At 46.9% G+C, this 27,362-nt stretch overlaps 1 protein-coding gene across 2 annotated transcripts in view; it reads left to right on the forward strand.

Moving 5' to 3' along the window:
* LOC148475084 (protein mono-ADP-ribosyltransferase PARP14-like) overlaps positions 1-14,351 on the forward strand; it is a 47,832-nt gene extending 33,481 nt beyond the window's left edge. For both annotated transcript variants that reach the window (XM_088457742.1, XM_088457743.1), the window contains exons 14-17: positions 1,511-2,113; positions 6,321-6,463; positions 7,285-7,459; positions 12,262-14,351. In XM_088457742.1, the coding sequence (XP_088313868.1) occupies positions 1,511-2,113; positions 6,321-6,463; positions 7,285-7,459; positions 12,262-12,548 (1,208 nt within the window). In that variant the 3' untranslated portion in view covers positions 12,549-14,351. The remainder of the gene's footprint in view (positions 1-1,510; positions 2,114-6,320; positions 6,464-7,284; positions 7,460-12,261) is intronic.
* The last annotated feature ends 13,011 nt before the right edge of the window (positions 14,352-27,362 follow it).

Genomic DNA, 27,362 nt, shown 5'->3' on the forward strand with positions numbered 1-27,362 from the left:
AGTATTTGCTAATAAAACCTCTAATATTAAGCTTAATATGAAGGAACCTTGTTATAAGTGATGGCATGAGAATATTGTGTAAATTCGCTAGTATGTGTTGTGCGTCTATGTGTTTTGTGCTCATCTGTTTTGATGTACAGCGCAACTATGCGTTGTGCGCCTTGTATGTTATATATGTATTATCTAATGTGCGTATAGGTTTTGATTGGACTTTCAACATTATGCGGTAGCAAAACAGACGCACAACGCTAATAATCAAATATAGCATCGTACCAATGGTATCGTACTGAGGAAGCAAAATGGCGTCGCCAGATATTTAAAGATTTGGTCTCAGCCAATCATCCGGCTTCGACAGCTGAGTAGACTGGAGGGTAACAGTAGTGGAGGGGTTGTCTCCGCTATTGTGAGCAGACGCAGAGCCATATTTAGTGCACGCAGTCAGAGGCATGTAGAAATAGCCGATGGTTATGGTGATTGCCCGCGCTTCTGAACTGCTTGTGGTTGGCTGTTTGCCATGCTAGCTGACACTGATTGGTGATTGCCTTCCTATCATGCTTTAAGCAGACATTTATACTACTTTTGTCAACCGGAATGCACCTCAAACTTTACATATGGGTGAAAATTAGGGATGTGCAGGCTCGGAGTAGGTCGGATTTTCCCGCTAAATTCAGATTTTTCCCGACAAAAATCGGGTCTCGGAAAGAGGCAAAACGTCATCTTTCATGGACAAACATCATCTTTCATGGACTTTTGTCCAGGTATGATGATGTTTGTCCATGAAAGATGACGTTTTGCCTCTTTCTGAGATCCGATTTTTGGCGGGAAAATCCGAACTAATCCGAGCCTGCACACCCCTAGTGAAAATACGCTGTTTTGCTGCTTTTTCAGTTGTAAATTTCTCTTAATGGTGCAAAACGTGTCTTATCACAACTGTAGATCAGTACTCCATCTATATGCTGAGAGTAGGACATGAAATGCCAGGCCAACACATGAGGCCACCTGGGGCATGAGCTGTGTGGCGGAATGAAGACATCCAGCCACTGGGCCCCCTGAAGCGAGCACCTGATTTCCTTGTACCACGGCTGGTATAATCTCATTGGCCAAACATGTAATATTACACATAGAATATGGAGTTCATGCTGCAACATATGTGTTCTCGTACACTGTGGCTGAAGTTGCACCAAATTGCCCCTCCAGCGCACCAGGCTCTATGCGGTGTGGCCGCGCCCAGCGCATTTTTCTATATGCTCAAAATGTGCAATTTAAATAGCATAATTAAAACAAGCAGAAATGACAAAATTACATACTTTTGTGCGTGTATTATACCAATTCCGGTGCGAGTAAAGTCGCAGCCTAGCATCTCAGTTACACCGGGTGTCTCGCGCCACATGGCACAAAGACACTCAGGAGTGTTACAATCCAGAAATAAATTTATAACCATTTTATAAAATTAAAAGTTCTTCCGAAATGTAAAGTTCCTGCGAAATAACGTTTGACTTTTCTTTCCTAGACTTTATTTTTCCTCTGAAACCTAAGAAGCAGGTTCAGAAGCTGACGGCCTTTCAGTTAATGGACAACATTGAGCCGGTGACTTTCAGTTTCTGTGCTGAAGAAAAGAGAAATGTGGAGAGGACGAAGACTTGGCTCCAACAACACATAGAATCTGAGCAGGCTGAGACGGTTCTCACCGAGGAGTGGATCTCAGAGCTGGAGGCTACCGAGGAGCACAAAATATCAGATCTCCAGAAAAAGTTCCAGGTCTCCGTGACTTACAAACCGCCCGACCCGTCCATTTATATTTCCGGCCTCACTAGGGATGTCATGAATGCGTCTACTGAAATCCAAAAGATCATAAATGGCGTAAGGGACCGTAAAACCAGAGAGAGGGCGGCGGAGCTCACGGGGAATCTGGTGGAGTGGAGGTACGAGAGTGGCTCTAATATGAGTTCGTTTGACAAGATGGCAAATCTGGAACTGGAAGAGGCGAAAAATGGGAATAAATCACAAATTACAGTCCAGACCCAAGGAAAGGAATTCACGGTGAACTTACAAAAGGAGACCGCTAGCGACAAACATGGGAAGACAGTGAAGATCCAGCGAGTCATGAAACACGGTAATGACACTTTCTTGCCTGAGCTCTCCCTCCATCAGGTTCCGGACTGTAGATAGACAGTAAAAAGGTCGACAATGTCTAGGTAAACACCAGATGTTAGTCAAAAGGTCGACACACTAAAGGTCGACATGTACTATGGTCAAAAGGTCGACACAAAAATGGTTGTCACGTGCTTTTCCCAATCGTAAATGGGGATAGAGCGCACCACAGGCGCGCAGGCCAAAAAAAGGGCATAGTCTCGTAGGGAAAGGGTGTGGCCACACTAATTAACATTACGCCTCACAGTAGTGCCCCTTATTTACATTACACTACATGCCTGCAGTAGCGCCCCTTATACATATTATGCCACACAGTAGTGCCCCTTATTTACATTACAATACATACCTGCAGTAGTGCCCTTTATACACATTATGCCACACAGTAGTGCCCCTTATTTACATTACACTACATGCCTGCAGTAGTGCCCCTTATACATATTATGCCACACAGTAGTGCCCCTTATTTACATTATAATACATACCTGCAGTAGTGCCCTTTATACACATTATGCAACACAGTAGTGCCCCTTATTTACATTACACTACATGCCTGCAGTAGTGCCCCTTATACATATTATGCCACACAGTAGTGCCCCTTATTTACATTACAATACATACCTGCAGTAGTGCCCTTTATACACATTATGCCACACAGTAGTGCCCCTTATTTACATTACACTACATACCTATAGTAGTGCCCCTTATACACATTATGCTAAATTGTAGTAGTGCCCCTTACACATTATGCCCACAGTACAAATTGCCCCATTACACCACACAGTACAAATTCCCCCAATACACATTATGCCACATAGTATAAATTCCCCCAATACACATTATGACATACAGTACAATTTCCCCCATTACACAGTATGACACACAGTACGAATTCCCCCATTACACAGTATGACACACAGTACAAATTCCCCATTACACATTATGAGACACAGTACAAATTCCCCCATTACACATTATGACACACAGTACAAATTCCCCCAATACACATTATGCCACACAGTACAAATTACCCCCATTACACATTATACCTCACAGTACAAATTACCCCCTTACACATTATACCACACAGTACAAATTCCCCCAAATTACACATTATACCACACAGTACAAATTCCCCCCATTACACATTATACCACACAGTACAAATTCCCCCATTACACATTATACCACACAATACAAATCCCCCCATTACACATTATACCACACAGTACAAATTCCCCCATTACACATTATGACACCGTACAAATTCCCCCAATACACATTATGCCACACAGTACAAATTCCCCCATTACACATTGTTACACAGTACAAATTCCCCCATTACACATTATACCACACAGTACATATCCCCCATTACACATTAAACCACACAGTAAATATTCCCCATTACACATTAAACCACACAGTACAAATTCCCCCATTACACATTATGCCACACAGTACATATCCCCCCATTACACATTATGCCACACAGTACAAATTCCCCCAATACACATTATGACACACAGTACATATCCCCCATTACACATTATGCCACACAGTACAAATTCCCCAATTACACATTGTTACACAGTACAAATTCCCCCATTACACATTATACCACACTGTACAAATTCCCCCATTACACATTGTTACACAGTACAAATTCCCCCATTACACATTATGCCACACAGTACAAATTCCCCCATTACACATTATGCCACACAGTACATAACCCCCCATTACACATTATACCACACAATACAAATTCCCCCATTACACATTGTTACACAGTACAACTCCTCCCTGACACAATATGCCACACAGTACAACTTCACCCCTCTCCTCCCTTACACATTATGCCACACAGTACAACTCCTCCTTACACTTTATACCACACAGTACAACCCCTCCCCTTCCCCCTACACATTATCCCACACAAAGTACAACTTCACCCCACTCTCTCCTTTGCACATTGTGCCACACAGTATAAAGCCCCCCGGGTCTCACAGCACTTACCTGCATCACTGTGGGAGCTGGGGGAAGCCGCAGTCTCCGTCCCTCCTCGGCACAGGGGATTATGGGGCTGTAGTGGGAGAGACGTCATGAAGTCTCTCCCATTCCTTGAAGCTGCTACACAAGACTGGGAGGGGGCGGAGCTGAGGGGGCAGGCAGCTGCAGCGCTGCCCACTTATGTGCAATAGTAGCCGGGCACACAGTTACTATTATACATTGCAGCGGGCAGCTGCTGTCGGTGCATTAGAGGGGGAAATCGTGGGTGGAGGCAGCCAGTTCCACCCACAGATCATGTACGCTTTGTGTGGGCGCACCGGCCGCCCCACCCTAGTTATGGCCCTGGGGTTAGGCACTAGAAGGGATGGTTAGGGTCAGGCACCTACCCCGACGGTTAGGGTTAGGCACCAGGAGGAAGGGTTAAGGTTAGATGCCATGGGGAGGGTTAGGGTGAAGATTAGGGCTAGAAAACTAAAAAAATGTGCCGACCATTTTTGTGTCGACCTTTTGTACGTGTCGACCTTTTGTCAAAGTCTACCTATTGACAGTCTGATATCTGGTGTCTATCTTTTTACTGTCTATCTCTTATACCACGCCCCCATCATCATTGGTTGGAGGACTAAATAAGTGGTTGAATAGTGGTTAGGAAAGTAGTTACCGTATATACTCGAGTATAAGCCGAGTTTTTCAGCACAAAAAATGTGCTGAAAAAGTACCCCCTCGGCTTATACTCGAGTCAAGTGTAGCGCTGACCGGACGGAGTTCGGTCAGCGCTACACACTGCCAAACACACAGCCGCCGGAGCCGGCAGCTGCGTGTTTGGTGTAATCAGCAGCCGCTGAGAGTCTGTCAGACTCTCAGCGGCTGCTGCTGCTCCCACTGCGGGAGCCATCTTCCGGCTCCCGCAGTGGGTGATGGGAGACACGTCGTCATGACGACATCTCTCCCATGCAAAGCGGCCGGAGGAGCGGATAGCGGCGGGACCAGGAGCGGGAGTTTCAGGTAAGTAATTTTTTTTTTTATTATTCTTATCACGTCTCTCTCTACTGGGGGGGGGGACTACAGGGGGCACTACCAGGGGGTGATTACTACAGGGGGCACTGAAAGGGGGCATTACCACTGGGGGAACTACCAGGGGGGGATTACTACAGGGAGCACTACCAGGGGGGGATTACTACAGGGGGGGATTACCACTGGGGGAACTACCAGGGGAGGATTACTACAGGGGGCACTACCAGTGGGGGATTACTACAGGGGGCACTAAAAGGGGGGATTACCACTGGGGGTACCTACCAGGGGGGGATTACTACTGGAGGCACTGAAAGGGGGGATTACCACTGGGGGCACTACCAGGAGGGATTACTACTGGGGGCACAACCAGGGGGAATTACTACTGGGGGCACTACCAGCTGCTGCCATTTCCCACACTAGGCTTATACTCGAGTCAATAAGTTTTCCCAGTTTTCTGTGGTAAAAGTAGGTACCTCGGCTTATATTCGGGTCGGCTTATACTCGAGTATATACGGTACTCTTGGGGAAGCCAAACATTTGTCCTTTATTGCGTTTTACAGATTTGGGTGTCTTTTTATCAATTATTTGTGGGATATCCCCCAAATGTATATTCAGTAGGGAACCGCAGCAGATAGCCATTGTAGCCTACAGGCTACAGATCACAGATAATACTGGGTGAGGGATTTGTAGGATCCCTCCCCGGCTCTCACCACTTGTGCGTACTCAGCAGCAGACCACTTATGCGCAGTAGTGCGGTGGCCCCAGAAAACTAAAGGTAAACTGATTGGAGCCCCAGTAACTTCATATACTGTATACAATAGCACATCTGGATGGAAGATTATTTGTTAGTGTGCCAAATAACGCCCAAAATAAATTATAATTATTGGGTCAAAAACCCCGATAATTAATAAATGTGCCCCTTAGTGCCCCGCACCTACAGGTTCTCTCACTTGTGAAGGCCACACGCAATGAGATTCAGTGAATGAACTTAACTGGCCCAGGCAAAAAGGAAATAATGTCACCCAAAACAACCAAATTGCGGTTTTTCCAAGTTATAACCGGCTCCTCTAAATCTGGTGACGAGTGTGATACAGGCTGGGATGGACATTATAAGATTACCAATAACACTTTTTTTTTGTTTTCTTTAGAACAATCATCACTCGGATTACCAAAACATTGGCAGCCGATGGGTAAGAGTCTTGTGACGGTGGTGGATGTTCCTGCCGGATCTGCTGAATATTCAGGTGTTCAGCAGAAATTTGCACAAACCTGCAGAAACACAATACTGAAGGTAATGGTTCCAGTATAGTCTGACCCAGTATCTAGGCCACATTTTCAGGCAATACTGCAGTTTGTGAAAGGATTTCTCTTGGGTGAGACCAGTATTCCCATTACCACTACCAAGCGCAGCAATGGTCTTTGGGAAGTAGCTAGTGGGGAATTAGCCGATGCCACCCAGAAATAAGTGGTTCCAGGTCCCACTGTAGAAACCTGGGCTGGAACCTCTGGGAACCATCAGTTCCAGGTGCCGGTGTAGACGCCTGGTGGTGGTAGTGGGTTCCCTATTCATGACGCAGTGGGAGGAGTCAGTAAGAGGCGGATAGTGACGGTGAGAAGGTAAAGCCTATACCCCAGGAGTGGCAGAGTAAGCCCGCTCAGGTTGCTTGATGAAGAGTAACTACTACACCAATGTGTACCTCCCTGATCTCCACATCCCAATCTCGCCCTCAGGATTGTTCCTGGGGATACTCCCAACCTCTGGAATGCCCTCCCACATGCCATCCAGCTTTCCAATGTTGTGCCCTAGCTTACCACTCCTCCTCCTGACTCTGCAGTCTCTGTCCACCAGTTTGTAAGCTCCTGCAAGCAGGGTCCCCTCCCCGATGTCTCCTCTACCTAATTATACCATTGGCACTGTAACTATGTAATGGTGTAAAGCTGTGGAATTGTTTTGCATCTGTTTGTACTGGTGTAATTGGCTGTTTTGTCCGATTCCCTTTGTGTAATTATAGACACAGATTTATATGTTGAAGGTTTAATGTCTGGCTGTTATGGGGTAAATATTGTGATGGGAGCAGCTGTTCCCTTTCTCTTTGTGCTCCGTCCTCACAGATTGAGAGGATACAGAACAAGGATCTGTGGATGAATTATGAGATAAAGAAACAGAGCATCAACACTAAGAACCCATCCACTAACAACGAGCGGCAGCTCTTCCACGGGACCGACTTTACTTCCGTACAAAACGTGATTCATAACGGATTCAACAGGAGCTACGCTGGGCGAAACGGTGAGAATTCAGCCTGTAATAAGCACAGCCCCCTCTGATTCCGGGAATATTAATCTGTTTGCTATATCCTATGGACCTGGTTCTGAGTTCAAAAGCAGCCGCACTGCGCAATTATCAGTAGATTGCGCATGCGTTGAATAAAGAGATGGCAGTTTTCGCACGCACCACACCATTAAAGGCCGGTCGGGTAGCACTTCGGAAGTGCTCATTTTGGCTCTGACGGGCTGGGGGCGGGGCTTGACAGTGATCCATCCAATCCCGCAGCCAGTGGAAGACCTGCTGAGATGTTTCTATATAAACATCCCATTGGTAACAGGTCTTCTCAGCAATGGAGACCTTCCCCTCCTCCTCTGTTAAAGCGCTCTGCACACGGCTGAGCCATCTTCTCTCTGCAGTAGACGCCAGCGGCAGCAAGAGCAGCAACAGCCAGCTACACCACAGAGGTATTCCTTCCCAGGGACAGTGAGTTACCCTGGGAACTCTCTCTATATAGCCTGCTGGGCTCAGGTTTACTTTTCCCTTCCCTGTTGACGTTCTTCTTCTGACAGGGCTAAATGGGAGACAAGTCCTCAGGTGGACCCATCTATATCTCGACTATCCAGGAAGACAGCGCTCCCTGTTCCAGGGGTCTTGTCCATAACACCTTAAAATACATCTATGCAGCAGCAGGTATGTCCCTCAAACCGGCTTTAGTCGGGGCATGGGTGAACAAGGCTGTGGAGAAGTGGGTGGAGCAGGTGGTGGAAGCCATTAAGTAAAATGATCCATGTCCTTAACTATTTTCCCTAGCTGAGCACATTACATGGTTCTCAAACCGAAGAAAGTGTCTGTTCATTTCTGCATTTGCCTGCTGGGAAAGATGGTGGCCTCTTTCGAGGCCATTCAGTTTGGCAAATTCCTCCCGGATTTTCCAGCTGGATTTTCTATTCCAGTGGTCGGGATCACATCTTCAAATGCACAGAATGGTTCGGCTGTCCTCTCGAATCCCGGTGTCTCTGCTCTGGTGGCCCCAGACGGATCATCTCACAGTGGGTCGCGGATTCGGAATCTGGGATTGGATTCTTCTGACCACGAATGCCAGCCTTCAGGGCTTGGGGCCGGTGGTACTGAACACTCAATTTCAAGGTTGCTGGTCACGCCAGGAGGTGCTCCTTCCTATCAATGTATTGGAGCTCAGAGCTGTATACAGTCAGGTGCTGCGTTCTTTCTTTTTAAGAATGTTCCAAACAGTTGATTTGGCCACACCTAATGTTTTTGCTATCTCTCTGATGGGTTTGTTTTGATTTTTCAGCCTAATGATGGCTTGCTTCACTGATAGTGACAGCTCTTTGGATCTCATATTGAGAGTCGACGGCAACTGATTCAACCTAGAATCAACTCCAGACCTTTTACCTGCTTAATTGATAATGAAATAATGAGGGAATAGCCCACACCTGTCCATGAAATAGCTTTTGAGTTGATAGTCCCATTACTTTTGGCCCCTTAAAAAGTGGAGAGCACATATAGAAACCATTGTAATTCCTACACCGTTCACGTGATTTGGATGTAATTACCCTCAAATTAAATCTGAAAGTCTGCAGTTAAAGCACATCTTGTTTGTTTCATTTCAAAACCATTGTGGTGGTGAATAGAGGCCAAAATATGAAAATGCTGTCAATGTCCCAATATTTATGCACCTGACTGTAAATGCCTTTTGAGCGGCGTCCTATCTTCTACAGGGACAACCAGTCCGTGTGCAATCAGACAACGCCACAGCTGTAGCATATATAAATCGTCAGGGCGGAACTCTGTCTGTTGGCCATGCAGGAGTTCAGGCGCGTACTGCTGTGGGCGAACACCACACCAGCGCTATTTCTGTCGTGTTCATTGCCGGCATTGAAAACTGGGAAGCAGACTACCTCAATTGCTAGGATCTCAATCACGGAGAATGGGCCCCTAATCCAGAGGTTTTTCTGCAGCGGTGGGGCAGACCTTAGATTGGCTTCATGGCCTCTCATCTGAACCACCAGCTCCCACAGTACTGTTCCCGGACGAGGGATCCAGCAGCGGAGTTAGTGGACACGTTTCCGCTCCGTGACTATACAGTCTGGTTTACCTTTTTCTACCCTTTCTTTTTCTCTCGCGGCTGCTAAAACGCCTCAAGCACAAATCCGTCAGTCATCCTGGTGGCCCCAAATTGGCCGCGCCTGCCCCTTGTGTTCCGACATTCTACGTCTCCTCGCAGACGACCCGTGGCCCCTACCACTCAGACCGGAACCTTCTTCAACAGGGTCCATTCTTTCACCTCGGGTTACCGCCTCTGCATGTGGCTGTCGAAGCCGGGATCTTAAAATGCAGGGGTATTCCGGCAGAGGTTATTCCCACCATTCTTCGGGCCAGGAAGCCAGTTACGGAGGCTCATTATCATTGAATCTGGAGGTCTTTTGTGACTTGGTTTCCATCCGACTGTCCCTTCTACTTCTCTTGTTACAATTGGAGGCAGGGTTAAGATTAGAGAAAGGTACAGGTCTCTGCCTTATCCATTTTTTTTCAGCAACGTTTTGCCTTGCTTCCAGAAATGAAAACTTTCTTACAGGGGGTTCTTCGTGTTCAGCCTCCTTTCGTGCCTCCTACTCAGACTAGGGATCTCAACTTGGTGTTGACCTTTCTTCAGTCGTCAGTATTTGAGCACCTAGAGGAGGTGGATCTCAAGTTTCTGTCTTGGAAGACTGTGCTTTTGTTAGGTCTGGCGTCTGCACGACCTGTCTCGTAGCTGGGAGCGTTATCCTGTCGCTCCCAATATCTTATCTTCCATGATGACAGGGCGGAGCTTCAGACGAGGCCATCTTTCTTGCCAAAGCTGGTTTCCGCCGTTCACATAAACCAACGTCTGGTGGTGCCAGTTTTGTCGGAGGTCGATGGTTCTTCTGCATCCCTGGATGTGGTGTAAGCTCTTCGAATCTATGTGGCCCGGACCAAGAAACTGCGGATATTGAACTCCTTTTTTTTTTTTTGCGCTTTATGATGCCGTCCGACGGGGATGGCCTGCTTCCAAACAGACCTTGGCTAGGTGGATTCGTTTGGTCATGCGTCAGGCGTATGTGGCTAGCGGCAGACCTTCGTCTTCTTTCATCTCGGGGCATTCCACGCGCTCTGTTGGTGCTTCCTGGGTTGCTTGCAGAGGTACTGCTGCGTCGCAGCTTTGCCGTGCAGCCAATTGGTCCAGGGTTACCACTTTTTTGTTTTTATTGTTTTGATACCTTTTGCATTCTCTGAGTCCAGTTTTGTCGCAGGGTTTTGCAGGAGCCTCAGCGCTCTCCCACCGGGGGGGGGGAGCTTTGGGACATCCCTAGTGTACTCCAGAGTCCCCTGGTGGATGAAGGAGAAAATGGGATTTTGTTACTTACAGTTAAATCTGTTTCTCAGAATCCATAGGGGACACTGGACACCCTGCCTTCGCTGTTGTTTTGCCATGGTTTTCTGTTGTCTGCATGTTGTTGCAGTTTGTGTGTTTTTCGGTTCTTACACCGTTATTTCGGTAGTATTACACACGGTATTGAAATGAGTATTCCACACAGGCAGGTATTTTTTTGTAAAGCAGTAGCTTTTTAGTAGCAGCAAACACTGCACCTTAGCATACGTGAGGTTTAGGCCTGCACACATACAGGAACATAACACAAATATAAACAAACATAAAAGTCTCAGCACTCCTTGTGCTAATCAGTCAGCAGTGGCTTGCAGCCACAATTTGGGCATGCTCTCCCAGCATAGCCCTTGGGCCCTGGCACTACAACACTGTGTCCCTACTTCCTGGCTGCTACTCAGCATCAGGGCAACGACCATCAGGTTTGTGAGAGTTTTAAACCCTTCCTGTGCTCCAGTGATTATTCCAGCTGGGTCTGTGTAAATGTGAAACCCTGGAATTCCACACCTCCACTGCTAATGCAGAACGCACAGGTTTCACTCCAGCCTCCCTTGGAGGGAGCTGAATCCACCAGAATGTGGGTAATTCAGGTGAGAGACAACCCCTCTCACCACCGTTGGTTCCTCCTCCGGTGTTCTGTCCTTTTCTCTACTGGTTTCTCTCAGTAGCTCTTGTTTAATCTTAACTGAGTCCTGTGGGGTATAGAGGGGGAGGAGCCAACTTTCTTCTTAAGAAAATTAAAGTGCCAGGCTCCACGGATCAACGTCTATACCCCAGTGTAACTCCAGTGTCCCCTGTGAATTTGGAGAAACAGATATAACGGTAAGTACCAAAATCCTATTTCCTCTACAAGCCCTTAAAGGGAATCGGCAACCTTTGGATGGTCTTTCTAGTTGAAATATACCCACTCCCCCCCCCATTTAGCTTTGCTGCGGTAGCCCATGCAGAAAGATGGAACAGCAAATATTCTACCTGTGTCCCACACTAGAGAATAACACTCCCCACTGGCCCTGACTCACTGTGTTGTGTAGAGGAAGAGGTCATGTTAATAATGTGCCCACAGCGCAGGTCCTCAGATGACTGCGCTGTGCAGTGTAGTTCAGTGGGCCACATACAAGCTGTGTAGGGACAGTGCCCCCACCCCATCGGCGTGTTTTTGCCCATCCCTGCTGTAGACAGTGTCAGCGCAAATAACTGCATTCACGTCCCAGTCTGCTGGACAACACGACTTACCCATTTCTTTCACCCACATTTTCATGTTCAGGAGACTTATTGGATGTAGAGTCCTACGTGTCAATGTATTACAGCTATGACATCTATATTTTAGTTCCCTGTCTCAGCCTGGTCATTGTATTTGCATTAGATACATCTAACATTTTCCATGTTACTTTTTACACAGCTGCTATGTATGGAAACGGAACATATTTTGCGGTAAATGCAAATTACTCTGCTAACGCAGCTTATGCCAAACCTGACCCAAGTGGACAGAAGCATATGTACTTGGCCCTCGTCCTTACTGGAGCCTTCTGCAATGGGCGCGCAGGAATGGTGGCCCCTCCAGCCAAGAACCCAGCAAACCCCACCGACCTGTATGACAGCGTAACCGATAACCCTGCCGGCCCTTCAATGTTCGTGATATTTAATGACATTCAGGCTTATCCCGAATATCACATCACTTTTAGTTAATCATCTGCTGTTTAACTCTGTAACTCTGCCAAATAGCCCAGCCTAATAGGTGAGGAAAGGATCAGTCTGTGTATAAATTATTATTATTATTATTATATCCCACACAGAGATTATATACTTACGTTGCAACTATTTTATTGGTTCTCTATCACCTAAAGTGCAGTATATATATGAACCCACACTTCAACTTGTCACATTGAATCACAATATAATGGCAATAGAAAATGCTACGAGGAAATTATCCATTAGTCATTTAGTTGTTTTAGTACAATTTGTAAACTTTTAGTGTCCATCCTTTGTCAGATCGCGCAACGTCAACTTACACAAAGGTCTGACTGGTTACGCCAAGCGGCGTCTCAGACTGAGCGACTAAAGGTTACCATAGTGTATATGCTGCAGTCTTACCGGCCAATTACATTGCTTATAACTGGGGACTGGTTGCAGCATTGGATGGGACGGCTGGTAAATCCGCTCAGGCAGTGACATCATCTGACCGCGCATCCCAGCATCACTTCACTACGCCAACTGTGCCTTCCAGGATCTGGCCAGAGTGCTCAGAGGCCGGATCTTAATGTGTCTGGTACAATCTCACAGAGATTACAGGCACCGTAACAAGTACAATATCTCTAATAATTAGGTAAACAGACGCTGTACTATAGTAACCGGTGCGTGCATCAGAAGTGGACGCCATGTCTAATCCACTGCTGCATCTGGTATGGATCCTGCCATAGGGATTTACTTGAAACCGTTGTGCTTTGTTTACAATTAGCAGCCAATCGGATTGTGTGATTTTTATTTCGGCAGTTTAGAAAGTGACAGGAGATCTCGAGCTCGTTGCTGTGGTAACAGCCGCCATTTTATATTGAAATACTCAGGTATTGTCTTACTGCCAGTCCTAATGTTACTCACTGCCCAGCTGATGCAATGTAACAATATGGGTGTAATGTGTACATAAAATACTATACAAAATCAGGCCTGTGTTTATTTCTTACAGTTGCACCACATAGAACCACACTGAAAGCTGGGTGCCAATGCCCGTATCACCAGGCGGCATCATAAGCCATTATTACATCTACACTAGACACTAAAGGGGGTATCCAATTAGCCTCCAATATTTTTCAGGGTCAGAAATGGGGATTTTTTGCTGATAATCCCCGTTTTGCTGATGTTTCTCCCCATATCCAATTATTTTGGATGAAAAAATAGGATATTCATGGACGAAAACACATAGGATCCGTGATAAGCTCATGGACTTGTGTGTTTTCGCCATTCGTGGAATATTTTGTGCGCTCAGAACGAGCATGGGAAAAAAAAATACTCATTACATGCATATGTTGAGTCCAGTTCACAGGGAGATGCACTAAGCTCTGGAAAGTGATAAACGACCAGCCATTCAGCTCCTAACTGCCATGTTACTGGCTGTGTTTGAAAAATGACAGGACCTGATTGGTTGGTAGTTTATCACTCTCCAGTTTATCACGTTCCAGAGCTTTATTACAATGATTTATGCCCCATTCAAAGCATAGAGTTATGGCTAGCACAAAATATGGCCAGTTACACTCACAATAGCGCGCTTGTTGCACTTCTCAATAAGGACAGTTCACGTTAAATATTCTCCTGTGTATATGACACTTTCTTACATTATTTTGTGGCCGAACATAGTTACATACTCTGAGTATGTACGCCAGAAGCAGCACTTGTAATGTCTGTATTAAAACAATGGGTATGACTTGTGCAAATTTGCAATGACTGTAAATCACACTGTAATGTAATGTCCATTAAATCTAATAACGTGTTCTGCAATCATTACTTCAGCTCATTGTGTTAAAGTAATTAAGGTGCAAAAAAAAAAAAATCAAATTAGCAAACGAAAGAATTAATCTTAGTGTATCTAAATTAAATGTGTGTGTATATGTATGTATATACTAAAAAACTAAATCAGTGTCAAGTCCCTGAAGCCAGGACATGACGTCTTGCTGACCTTCACCTTCAGTTGCCTTTCACCCAGGTGCTTCTTCAATGGTCCAAATAAATCACTTGGTGCCAGGTCAGCCCTGTAGGGAGGATGGTCCAATACCTCCCAATTGTAGCGCCGTTTCAACTCACGTGTGCGGTTGGCTGAATGTGGCCCGGCGTTATCATGCAGCAATATGACGCCTGTTCGCAGCAACCCAGGTAGTTTTCGAAGAATTGCCCTATGCAACCAGCTCAATGTGTCACAATAGCGGACAACATTTACAGTATCTCTCTTTGGTGAGGAAATCAACAAGAAATACACCCTTGTGGTCCCTGAACACGGTCGCCATGACCTTCTTCGCTGATGGAGTGGTTTTGAATTTCTTTGATGGTGGGGACAATGCGTGTTTCCATGTCATGGATGCTGGCTTCATCTTCGGTGTCAAATGATGCACCTACGTTTCATCGCCTGTAACAATACGCTACAGAATCTGCACTCCCTCCTCATGGTACCGCGTCACGTGCACGAGAGAGACGATCCCATCCTATTGGTTTGAGCACTTCTGGGAGTTGCTTCGGTCCCCAGCGTGTACACTGTTTCCTGTACCCCAGTTGCTCATGAACGACGTTGTGCACAGCACCCACTGAGACGTTCTGTGCGTCAGCAATATCACTAACACAAATGCGTCTGCCCTCCTGAATCAGACCTTCAGTGCGGCACACATTGTCATATGTGGTGGACGTGTTGACCGGCCGGGTCACTGCTCATCTTGAACTTCTGTCCTGTTGTTATCAAAGGCAGCGCACCAAACCCAAACCTGTTTTTCTTGTTCAACACGGTGACAAGTCGGCGATGAATTTCAGCTGCTGATGAGCCCTTTAGACACAGAAATCTGATCACACTACGCACCTCAATGTGTGACCATATTCCTGCCAACCCCGCCATCTTACATCTGATACTGGGACAGTATGACTGATAGGAGGTGCAGTGTAATGGCTGTGAGGGGAAGTAATGGTCTACCTGCTCTGGCCTAGCGGGAAATTAGAATGAAATAGAAAACATTACACACATGAGAAGTATCGTTACCTCACTTATTGAACCTCCCCTATATATACAGAGCCGTAACTAGACATTTATGTGCCCTGTGTGTCAGAGAGAGCATTGTCCCCCCCTATTTTTCTAAATAGGGACATAAGATAGTGCACCTGAGAGAGGACCATGGTCTCATGGGGAAGGACCAGGGAAGAGAGTGGAGGCCAGGAGATGCTGGGGATAAATAGGGACATAATATAGTGCACCTGAAAGAGAGCCATGGCCTCATGGGGAAGGGCCAGGGAAGAGATAGGGGAGGCCAGGAGATGCTGGGGATAAATAGGGACATAATATAGTGCACCTGAGAGAGGGCCATGGCCTCATGGGGAAGGGCCAGGGAAGAGATAGGAGAGGCCAGAAGATGCTGGGGATAAATAGGGACATAATATAGTGTACCTGAGAGAGGGCCATGGCCTCATGGGGAAGGGCCAGGGAAGAGATAGGGGAGGCCAGGAGATGCTGGGGATAAATAGGGACATAATATAGTGCACCTGAGAGAGGGCCATGGCCTCATGGGGAAGGGCCAGGGAAGAGATAGGAGAGGCCAGGAGATGCTGGGGATAAATAGCGACATAATATAGTGCACCTGAGAGAGGGTCATGGCCTCATGGGGAAGGGCCAGGGAAGAGATAGGGTAGGCCAGGAGATGCTGGGGATAAAATAAGAGGAAGCTACAAGTGAGAATGATAATAAACAGGAAAACTGACAGGCCCAAACAGCACTCCCTGCCCTGCGGTGCCCTGTGCCATGGCACTGGTTGCACTACCCTAGTTACGGCCCCGTGTATGTATGTATACATATATATATATATATATATATATATATATATATATATATATAGGTATCATATACTGTAATGTAATATTTTCACATAATTGAAGTAATTATTCTGCTCAATAAAATGCAGATGTCATAGAACCAATTCGATAATAATTCAAGCTTATCTGTATTATTCTGTCATCCAAATGCATTAGTGTATCCTCTCAGGAATTAGTCTTTGCCTGAGTATCTCAAATACAGGGAAAGGGGAGTGGTCATGTAGTGTAGCATTTATGACAACTTAAATTACAAATATAAATGGTTATAATACAATTAAAAAAATCCAAAGTCCCCAAATATTCAAAGCACAGTGAGAAGCTGGACTGGAGATCTTCTGAGGGCAGTCCAGACCCATACAGAGGTGCGTTGGAAACATAAAGTGCCCCTAAAAATAACTGTTAAATGGCCTCATGTAGGTGGGTACCAAACCAACTGAAGGCAGAGCCAGCACAAAAGTGGTTGGGGTTTGCACACCCGTATTTCTAACCACATTGGCGCTAGAAGAGACGAACTACAATAATGGCGGGCAGGGCCCAAACTGCAAACCCTGCACCCATATTTTTTAATACCTCTCTGAAGTCCTGCATCGGCTGTAGCCACCCTGCAAAAAAAGGCCGAGAAAATAGCCGCATCCACCATTTTCCCAGTGTTTTCCGCATGCGCAGTGGGTATATCGCTGGGAAAATGGCGGCAGCACCATTTTCCCCGTGACCTGCACATGCGCAGTAGACTCTGGGCCCCGAGTCTACTGCTGCGGTCAGTCCACTGCCGACCGCCGGGGAGAGAGGAGGAGTCCCTGGACGGGGAATGCACACAGGCATTTAGAGGCTTATATACAATGCAAGAAGCTTCACAGAGACCGCCTTGCAATCCTGGGAGCAATCTAATTACAGCCATACCATACAGCGAGCATCCTGGTTACAGCCATACCATACTGATAGCATCCCAGTAATCACCATAGAATATAGATGCACATGCTGCCATTCAATACAGAGTGCTTCCAAATGGCCACCATTCAGGAAGGAAGACATTCTAGTGCCGATCATACAATACAGAGAGCATTTCAATGACCACCATACAGTTGTTACAGAATATTGAAAATATCGCCTTAATGTCAAAAGTGAATCTTATAAGGCAAAATAATGTCCACAATGTTTTCAGTTAAATGCAGCTGTCACCTGTAGTGATAGCGGAGTGTTAGGTAGAGTGTGACAAAGTGCTGCAACATTACTTATCCCAAGATATACAACCATAATAACGCTATAAAATGGAGTTGATGGTGTCAAAAAACTGATTTCCCCTGAAAGTGTTTTTTCCAATCTATATTCACTGTGTGTGAAACTGACTGTAATAACGTAATATTTAGGGGGGTATTTGGTGGAACATCTTGCTCTACCTTTATCATTTCTATAAATGACTCTGGACCTGATTCACCACGGATCGCAATCCTGCGTGCGCATGCAGTTCAAATGCGATAGCAAGCCACTCCACTGTGCTCGCAATGCAAACTCAGCGCTACATAAGGACGCCCACTTTACCATACACACATCCGTAATACTTAGCAGAATAGCGAAACCATTGGTAACAGCGAGTACCATCGCAGCCTCACGCACACTTACTCTGGAATTGCACGCTATAAGAGCTCAGGCTGCATATGGCACCGCAGTGGATAATTTATGCACGCCCCTGTAACGGCGTTGGAACGCACTGGCAGGCCTGCATTCGCATGACCACCCCCCGTCACCACCAACAAATGACACTTCCTGTCAATCACTCTGCAATGGGTCTATGTAGCCTCTGCGATCGCAGTCCCTATCACCAGGGCTGGCTCTAGTGGTGTTCGACCAGTGCGGTCGCACAGGGGTGTTCCACCCCGTGGGCCGTGGGCCGCGGATGGCCAAATTGGGAGGTTGGGGACTCCCGGCAGTGCCGGACCCCGGAGTCTGAGTGGATGCTGCACGCATGCACACGGCGTCCATTCAGTGACGGGAGAGGGCTGGGGGAAGGCCAACTAGTGAGGCTCCCCCCCAGCCTGACGTTATTTGGAGGCGTGCCATATGGGCACGTCAACAAGTAATGACACGTAGGGGGCGTGGCCTATGGTAATTAGGCCACACACCCATTTTCGGTAACTCTTAAGAGCCGGCACAGGGTGATCCGACCCCTGGAGCTGGCCCTGCCGATCGCAGAGGCTGGTTCGCTCACGCGCCCTGTGATGCGTATGCGTGCACAGTGCATAATAATTGACCTAAAGGGGAAGGGGGCAGGGAGAATCATCCCAAATCTGATCCTGTAATAAGATGGCTGCTCCCTGCGGAAGTTTCGGCCACCAGGAAGCAGATGTACAGGTTGAAGCCAGCCTGGGTGGATTTGGGCTGCTGAGAGACCTCCATAGCCTTGTGTCAAGAATCCAGACCGCTCCGTCATTGGAGCCAAATTATTATTTGTCTCTTAATATCCTGTTTATATTACCCACTTTCCTGCTTACTACTTAAATTCCTGAATCAAGCTGCCACAAGGTGGTAATTTCAGGCAGCCACCAGACCCTGTATACAATTGCTTACAATCTTAATACAGAGTTTAAACACAATTTACTGTGCCGTGAATAAAATGCTGATACTCTATGGCACCGTGATTCAGGATGGGAAACACTTGTCACAGCGCAGCTGAACCCAGGTCTCACAGTGTCTCGGCGTCTCCTCTCCTCCTGGTGACTGTGTGCAGGCAGCCGCGGCTCCCCCTAGGGGTGCGCGCACTGACCTTTAAGGAGTTTTAAGAGATAGGCGCAGACACGTTTGACATGAGAATCGAACTCACTATATAATGGGGTCTCTGGGCACTAGACAGATGCCAGATTATAGGCTCGCAAACCTTACTCCAGCGTTCCAGTGAATACATTTACTGGTTGCTGAGTTTTGGCTTTGTTTGTGACCTGACCTGACTTCATCTCCGTCCTGGTACTTGGTATTCCAGTTTCAACCTTGTGACCTGTTTACGTCTTCTCCTTGGTACCGTCTTGTCCGTTCTGACCCAGCTAGAGAGCCCCTGAGGAGGGGGCCCGTGACAGAGACTGGACACGGAGCCCCTCCTCTCCGTCCTGCGGGCGGCAGCTCACTGAGCGGTGCGTGGCCAGCACCGCTCTTATAGACTCTGGGTACTAGAGTGTGCCCAGACTCTATAGCACATGCGCAGGTCACTGGGAAAATGACCACGGCGGCCATTTTCCCTGTACTGCACATGTGCAGACACCGGCGACGATGTGGGACTCTGGAGAGGTGAGTATAATATGGGTGCAGGGTGTGCGGTGCGGGTCCCCCCTGGACCCAGGGGCCTGTGTGCCCCACACACACTTCACCCATTATAAATACACCCCTGGTAGTACGCCTGCTAGTATGCCAGAAGAACGCCAGCAGCTGTATAAGGGAACCAAGTCTGAGGGCCGCGACCTGCGTGCCAGACGCAGCTAACTCCAAATCTCCTTTGCCGGGGTCCCTGGTGAATACCGCCATTACATTAGACACCGCGCCTCAGTGCTGGGTCCACAGTCTGCGTTCCCGGCCTCAGCTATAGGGCTGCAAGGGCCAATCTGAGTCAATTGAGAGTTACTCAGATGGCCGATGGTCTCGCAGATGATCCGATTCTGCGTTTTAGGACTCAGCACTCGGAACTGCAATGCCAGCAGGAGGCGTCGTTTTCCCTGCAGGCATGAGCATATTAGTTGTATTGGATTGTACAGCCGCTTCCCTGCAGCTCTGCAATACTGTACAACTCTCATTAGGCCCTATTTTATTTGTCAGATTTCATTTTCTTAACACTGTAATAGTTTCCTCGTACCCCTTTATATGCCTCAGAGTCCATTCATGCCCGCTCATATGCCATGAGGCTCCTCGTACCCCTTTATATGCCTCAGAGCCCATTAATGCCCGCTCATATGCCATGAGGCTCCTCGTACCCCTTTATATGCCTAAGAGTCCATTCATGCCCGCTCATATGCCATGAGACTCCTCGTACCCCTTTATATGCCTCAGAGCCCATTCATGCCCGCTCATATGCCATGAGACTCCTCATACCCCTTTATATGCGTCAGAGCCCATTCATGCCCGCTCATATGCCATGAGAGTCCTCGTACCTCTTTATATGCCTAAGAGCCCATTAATGCCCGCTCATATGCCATGAGGCTCCTCATACCCCTTTATATGCCTCAGAGCCCATTAATGCCCGCTCATATGCCATGAGGCTCCTCATGTGGTACCCCAACCCAGGACTATCTGTTTTATATACAATGTGGTACCACTCTCATACTGAAAAAGGAACTTGTATGGCTTCCCTATATATACATGTACTTTCTCTGCTTTGAATAAACTGTAGTGTGAGAGCTGCATTAGGGACATGTTGCTGTGAGATACTCTGCAGGGGGGGGGCATTGACAGTTGGGCTGAGAGAAAATTTGAACCTGCTTGTGCTGTGGGCGGGAAACATCCTGGCACCTGGCCAGAGGCTATATAGAGTAGCTCTCACTGACCCTGAGGGGAGAGCTGAGGTGACCTTCTGAGCAGCAGGAGCTGCGCTGCCAGAGTGCCGCCTGTCAGGGTGGCAGTGCGGGCAGTGACTTGTCGGCTGTTAGAGCTGAAGCACCGGGAAGTTCTGAGGTGCCCGCTGAATGGACTGGCTGCGGTGCTGCTGACGACTGTGCCTGTGTATGTGAAGCCGCATCTCAGTGACAACAGCTGGGTGAGGAAGGATTCCCAATACCGGCGCATTGCCCTTCTGCCCACCTATCAGTCAGCCCAGCCCCAAAGCCCTTGTTGGTTAAGTGACTGCTCCACAAGTCTTGCCCCTAGGTATAGCCTTCTGTTACTGGCTAATAAAAGTAATAAAGCCCAGTCTGCCCTGCAGTCTTTGTAGTGACTGCTGAAAGGTAAAAGCAGCCCAGTCCCTCTTGTTTTCCTAAGTGGTTCCCTACTCTATAAGATTACTATTCCCCCAATTGCATCCCTGCCACTACGTAATCATTGCTGCCTATCAGAGGATCCAGCTCAGCCACAACTACGTATAGGAAGCCCTCGCAGCTCAGCCACAGTTATAGGAAGCCCTCGCAGCTCAGCCGCAGTTTATAGGAAGCCCTCGCAGCTCAGCCACAGTTATAGGAAGCCCTCGCAGCTCAGCCACAGTTATAGGAAGCCCTCGCAGCTCAGCCACAGTTATAGGAAGCCCTCGCAGCTCAGCCGCAGTTATAGGAAGCCCTCGCAGCTCAGCCGCAGTTATAGGAAGCCCTCGCAGCTCAGCCGCAGTTATAGGAAGCCCTCGCAGCTCAGCCGCAGTTATAGGAAGCCCTCGCAGCTCAGCCGCAGTTATAGGAAGCCCTCGCAGCTCAGCCGCAGTTATAGTAAGCCCTCGCAGCTCAGCCACAGTTATAGGAAGCTCTCGCAGCTCAGCCGCAGTTATAGGAAGCCCTCGCAGCTCAGCCGCAGTTATAGGAAGCCCTCGCAGCTCAGCCACAGTTATAGGAAGCCCTCGCAGCTCAGCCGCAGTTATAGGAAGCTCTCGCAGCTCAGTTGTGAGACTCCGCCCCCTACTACTGACTGCTCAAGAGACACCTGCTTGGTACCCCTGATGCTGCTCATCTGCATATCCAGCCCAGCTCCACCAGGACCCAGCATGCCTTGAGAAAACTTCTAAAGCAGGCTTTAGAACCGCTAGTAAGGTACACAACTTGCATGCTTAAATCTGTTGTGCACAACATACTGTATATTAGGAGCTGCAGTATAATTAAGGAAGCACAAAACAAATATGTCCTTCATATAGAACAGCTTGATCTACGCATTGCAAGGAACCCAATAAAGACTTAGTGCATGTACAATTAACCTAGATATCTGACAACCAAGCCAAGTTGGAAATTTCTCAGGGATATTGGCCCTCATTCAGAGCCGCTCGTAAGCGGCAGTACGCTCGTTCCGACCGATATTTGCACATCTGCGCATGCGTACGGTTTTTAGTACGCATGCGCGAACCAGTCAGTGCGGCCGAAAATCGTTTGTTCGCTATATAGCGAGTGCCTGCTACTTTGAGTGACAGAATGAGGCGTATGTGGGTGGTAACAGGGGAAGGTGCTTGAAAACGGGGAGTGGAGATCAGAACGCAGGCGTGCTTAAAGGTCAAAACGGGCGTTTTAAGGGAGTGCATAATTAATACAGCCGCGTCATTGACCACGTCACTTGTTTTTTTTTACTCTGAACTGCTCGCAAAATAGCGGTAGGAAAAACCAACCACAAGAATAGCGAGCAGTTCATACGCTGTTCGATGTACTCGATTAATCTAATAAATAGCGGACATGACGTATGATGCGAGCGGCCAGGGGGCGTTTTTATCAAATAAACGAGCGTATGTTTTGCTCGCTCGTTCAGACATGGAGGCGGCAACAGACCGCAACGAGCGTATGGGTCATTTGAATAGCCACCCCTTTTTTCTGAACGAGCGAGCGCTAATTGCGTCCGGCTCTGAATCAGGGCCATTGTTACCAGGAATAATAGAGAGCAGAGGATAGACATTAACTGAACAGGGCTTGGAGTTAAGGACAGTACAGGGAGGAAACCCAGCCGACTTAGTGAGACTAAACACCTCATGCAGCTATTGGAAGGGATGGAATTATTTAAAGTTGCAAATAAATAATTGAGTTTCAGACAGGCTTCAACGTACTAAGACAAGAGCCGGGAGACAGGTCAGGATTTTACACCAAAGCTAGGCTGAGTCAGCCATCTCTAGTGTTAACTGCAGGAGTCTATTCTTAATAGTAAATGACAGACAGTCTCAGGGACCGCAACCACCTACAATATCCAAAGGAATTAACAGGCCCGGGCTTGCCACGTACAAGCGTCAACATCAGTAACAGCACCTGAGCTAGTGTAATCTACATACTTACCTTCAGGAATCAGGGAGAAAAAGTGACAAAGTAGCTACTACACTAACGTGCACCAACGCAAGGGGTATTGTCCAGACCTTAATGGAAACTGAGAATGCCTAAGACTGTTATTTGCATACAGTAATATTTGGTCACTGACGGGGTTCAGAGTCAGTGATTGAGATAATTATTTTCATTGGCCACCGATGTTTTGTAGATTGTTAGTTGATATTCTACATGTATGATCTAATAACCTTCTTTTCAGCCTAAAGACAGAAGTGTTCCAGATTAATAAACTCTCGCTAGGAACAGAGTGTATTTATTGTATTCTCATGTATGTAATGTACTGTAATGTATTTTATTGATGTGTTACTTAGGGCTCTATTTACTACAATCCGCATATTGAATGCGGATTGTAGTGTGATATTACCGAGTGAATTCGCATTGCGAATTCAGGCAATATCACAGGGATTTACTATAAATCCCTTGCAGGGACAGAGCTTGCGATAAAGCTCTGTCCCTGCGGATCCCATCCGCACTCTAGTCGCGGTATTTTCGGGAAAAATACCGCGACTAAGAGCCCGCGCATGCGCCGACCGACCACCGCTACTACACCCCCACCGACGCTAAGCCCCGCCCCTGGTGCTAAGCCCCGCCCCCTGCGATCGTGGACCCCCGCGACACCCCCTCCCTTCATTACACTTACCTGCATCCTCCTGGCCTCCGGTGATCTTCTCCGGGCTTCCCGATCAGGTGATCTCCCATACTGCATTGGGGCCCGATCAACTGATGACCGGGCCCCAGTGTACTATGGGAGACCAGCTGACCGGAGAGGAGCCATCACCGGAGGCCCGATCACCGGTCCCTGGATTCAGGTAAGTAAAAAAAAAATGTTTAATTTTTTTTTTACAGCAATCAGCTTGCGGTCTATTTAGACCACATAGCTGATTACTGGTACCGGCTCCCGCCTCTGCTCTCCCCGTTAGAGCAGAGTGGGAGCCCGGTAACCGGGGGAGACCCTGGATAACGCCACCTCCAGGTGGCGTTATTATCACAGGGCTTCCCCCGGTATTTTTTTACAATTTATTTTTAGTAACTGTGGTCGGATCACATTTCCCATTACAATTATGGGAAATGCGATCTTCTTTACTAAAAATAAGTGATACTGGGGGTTGGAGTAGAATTTTACTAATTCTACTCCAATTGCCCTGTAATAACTACAGGTGAAACTAAAATAATGTGAAAAGGGTGTGAAAACACCCTTTTTCACTTTATTTTAGTAAAAATAATGTTAATAAATTGAGCCCTTAATGTGTAATATTACTCTTTTTTTAAAAAAAATTGTGAATAAATTCACAATGTTCTTCAAACACTAGTCGGTAACCTAAGTGTCTGATTCTTACTGTACTTGAACCGAAGCAGTCGAAGGAGTAATAAAATTGGTAAACTTGGGAAGAACACATCACTCTTAGTACCCTACACACTCAGCTGGGTGTTACACTCATACCCCTTTATATGCCTCAGAGCCCATTAATGCCCACTCATATGCCATGAGGCGACTCCTCATTTATTTTTATTTATTTATTAACAGTTTCTTATATAGCGCAGCAAATTTCTTTGTGCTTTACAATTTGAATCAACATTAACATTTTACTGGGTTGTAAAAGACATACATACATGACATACGTAAGACACATACATAAGGGTAAGAGGGCACTGCTCATAAGCTTACAATCTGTAGGGAAATAGGTGTTGATACACAAGGATAGGTGCTATATATTGCAAATTGGTCCAGCCTGATTGCAGATGTTCTTGGTGGGCTGTATGATCCAATCACACTGGAAAGTTGGCCTAGGGTTAGAAGGAAGTAAGATTGAAGAAGGAGAAGATGTGATGGGTGTTTACTATGAGAAGAGAGTTAGATAGGGATGCTATAAAAAGGTTAGGTGGGCGGTTCTGGAATCCGATAAGCTTGTCTGAAGAAGTGAGTTTTTAGAGAACGCTTGAATGTTTGGAAACTAGTGGAAAGTCTTATTGTGCGTGGTAAGGCATTCCACAGGGTTGGTGCAGCCCGAAAAAAGTCCTGTAACCGTGCATGGGAACAAGTAATGCGCGGGATGAGAGACGCAGATCTTGTGCAGAGCGGAGATGTCGGGTTGGAAGATATTTTGAGATAAGTGAAGAGATGTTGGTGTGGTTTGGTTAATAGCTTTATTCGTGAGTGTAAGTATTTTAAATTGAATACGGTAGAAGACCGGCAGCCAATGGAGGGACTGACAGAATGGATCAGCAGACACTGAACGTTTGAAAGATCAACCTCGCAGCTGCATTCAAAATGGATTGTAGTGGGGAGAGCCTGTTTTTGGGAAGACCAATAAGCAGACTATTGCAATAATCAATGCGGGAAATAATGAGTGCATGTATTAGAGTTTTTGCAGTTGCTTGCGTAAGATATGGTCGAATTTTGGATATGTTTTTTAGATGTATGCAACAGGATTTAGAGACAGATTGAATGTGGGGAACAAAAGACAGTTCAGAGTCAAGGATGACACCTAGGCAGCGAGCTTGTGGGGTGGGGTTGATTGTCCAGTTGTCAACAGTGATAGAGATATCAGGTTGGTAACTACAATTGGCTGGTGGAAATATAATTAATTCTGTTTTGGATATATTAAGTTTGAGGTGGTGAGATGACATCCAAGATGAAATGGCAGAGAGACAGTCAGTGACACGGACCAGCATGAATGATGACAAATCTGGGGAGGGTAAGTAAATTTGAGTATCGTCCGCGTACAGATGATACTGAAAACCAAAAGAGCTAATTAGTTTGCCAAGAGAGGTGGTATAGATTGAGAAAAGCAGAGGACCTAATACTGAGCCTTGTGGTACTCCCACTGATAGAGGTAGCGAAGTGGAGGTAGAATCAGAAAGGCGAACTGTGAAAGAACGATTAGATAGGTATGAAGAGAACCAAGAAAGGGCTGTGTCTTGAAGACCTAGGGATTGTAGTGTTTGTATGAGGAGAGAGTGGTCAACAGTGTCAAAGGCAGCAGAGAGATTTAGAAGAATTAGAAGTGAATAATGGCCTTTAGCCTTGGCAGTGACCAGATCATTTACTACCTTAGTCAGTGCTGTCTCTGTGGAGTGTTGGGAACGAAAGCAAGACTGAAGTGGTTCCAATAAGTTGTGGGTGTTAAGAAAGTGTGTGAGGCGAGTGTAGGCAAGTCTCTCCAGTAGCTTGGAGGGGCATGGGAGCTGGGAGATAGGACGGTAATTTGAGAGAGTGTTAGGGTCAGAATTTTTTTTTTTCAAAATAGGAGTGATCACTGCATGCTTCAAAAGTGATGGAAATATATCAGTAGAGAAAGAGAGATTACAGATTTTAGTTAAGCGTGGGATGAGCACAGGAGACAGAGCTTTACTGATTTGTGAGGGCATAGGATCAAGAGGAGAGGTAGTAGAGTAGGAGGATGAGAAGAATGTAGATACTTCATCTTCATTAGTGGGGTCAAATGATGAGAACATGTCACTGGGTTCAGGTAGTGAATTGAACAAGTGCCTGGCTGAGGAAGTGCATACCATTTCATTTTGGATATTATCCTCATACCCCTTTAAATGCGTCAGAGCCCATTCATGCCCGCTCATATGCCATGAGACTCCTCATACCCCTTTATATGCCTCAGAGCCCATTAATGCCCGCTCATATGCCATGAGGCTCCTCGTACCCCTTTATATGCGTCAGAGACCATTAATGCCCGCTTATATGCCATGAGACTCCTCCTACCCCTTTAAATGCCTCAGAGCCCATTAATGCCCGCTCATATGCCATGAGACTCCTCATACCCCTTTATATGCCTAAGAGTCCATTCATGCCCGCTCATATGCCATGAGGCTCCTCATACCCCTTTATATGCCTCAGAGCCCATTCATGCCCGCTCATATGCCATGAGACTCCTCATACCCTTTTATATGCGTCAGAGCCCATTCATGCCCGCTCATATGCCATGAGACTCCTCACACCCCTTTATATGCCTCAGAGCCCATTAATGCC

Source organism: Taudactylus pleione, unplaced genomic scaffold, assembly GCF_031769625.1.
Source record: "Taudactylus pleione unplaced genomic scaffold, aTauple2 ptg000781l, whole genome shotgun sequence".
Classification (NCBI taxonomy): Eukaryota; Metazoa; Chordata; class Amphibia; order Anura; family Myobatrachidae; genus Taudactylus; species Taudactylus pleione.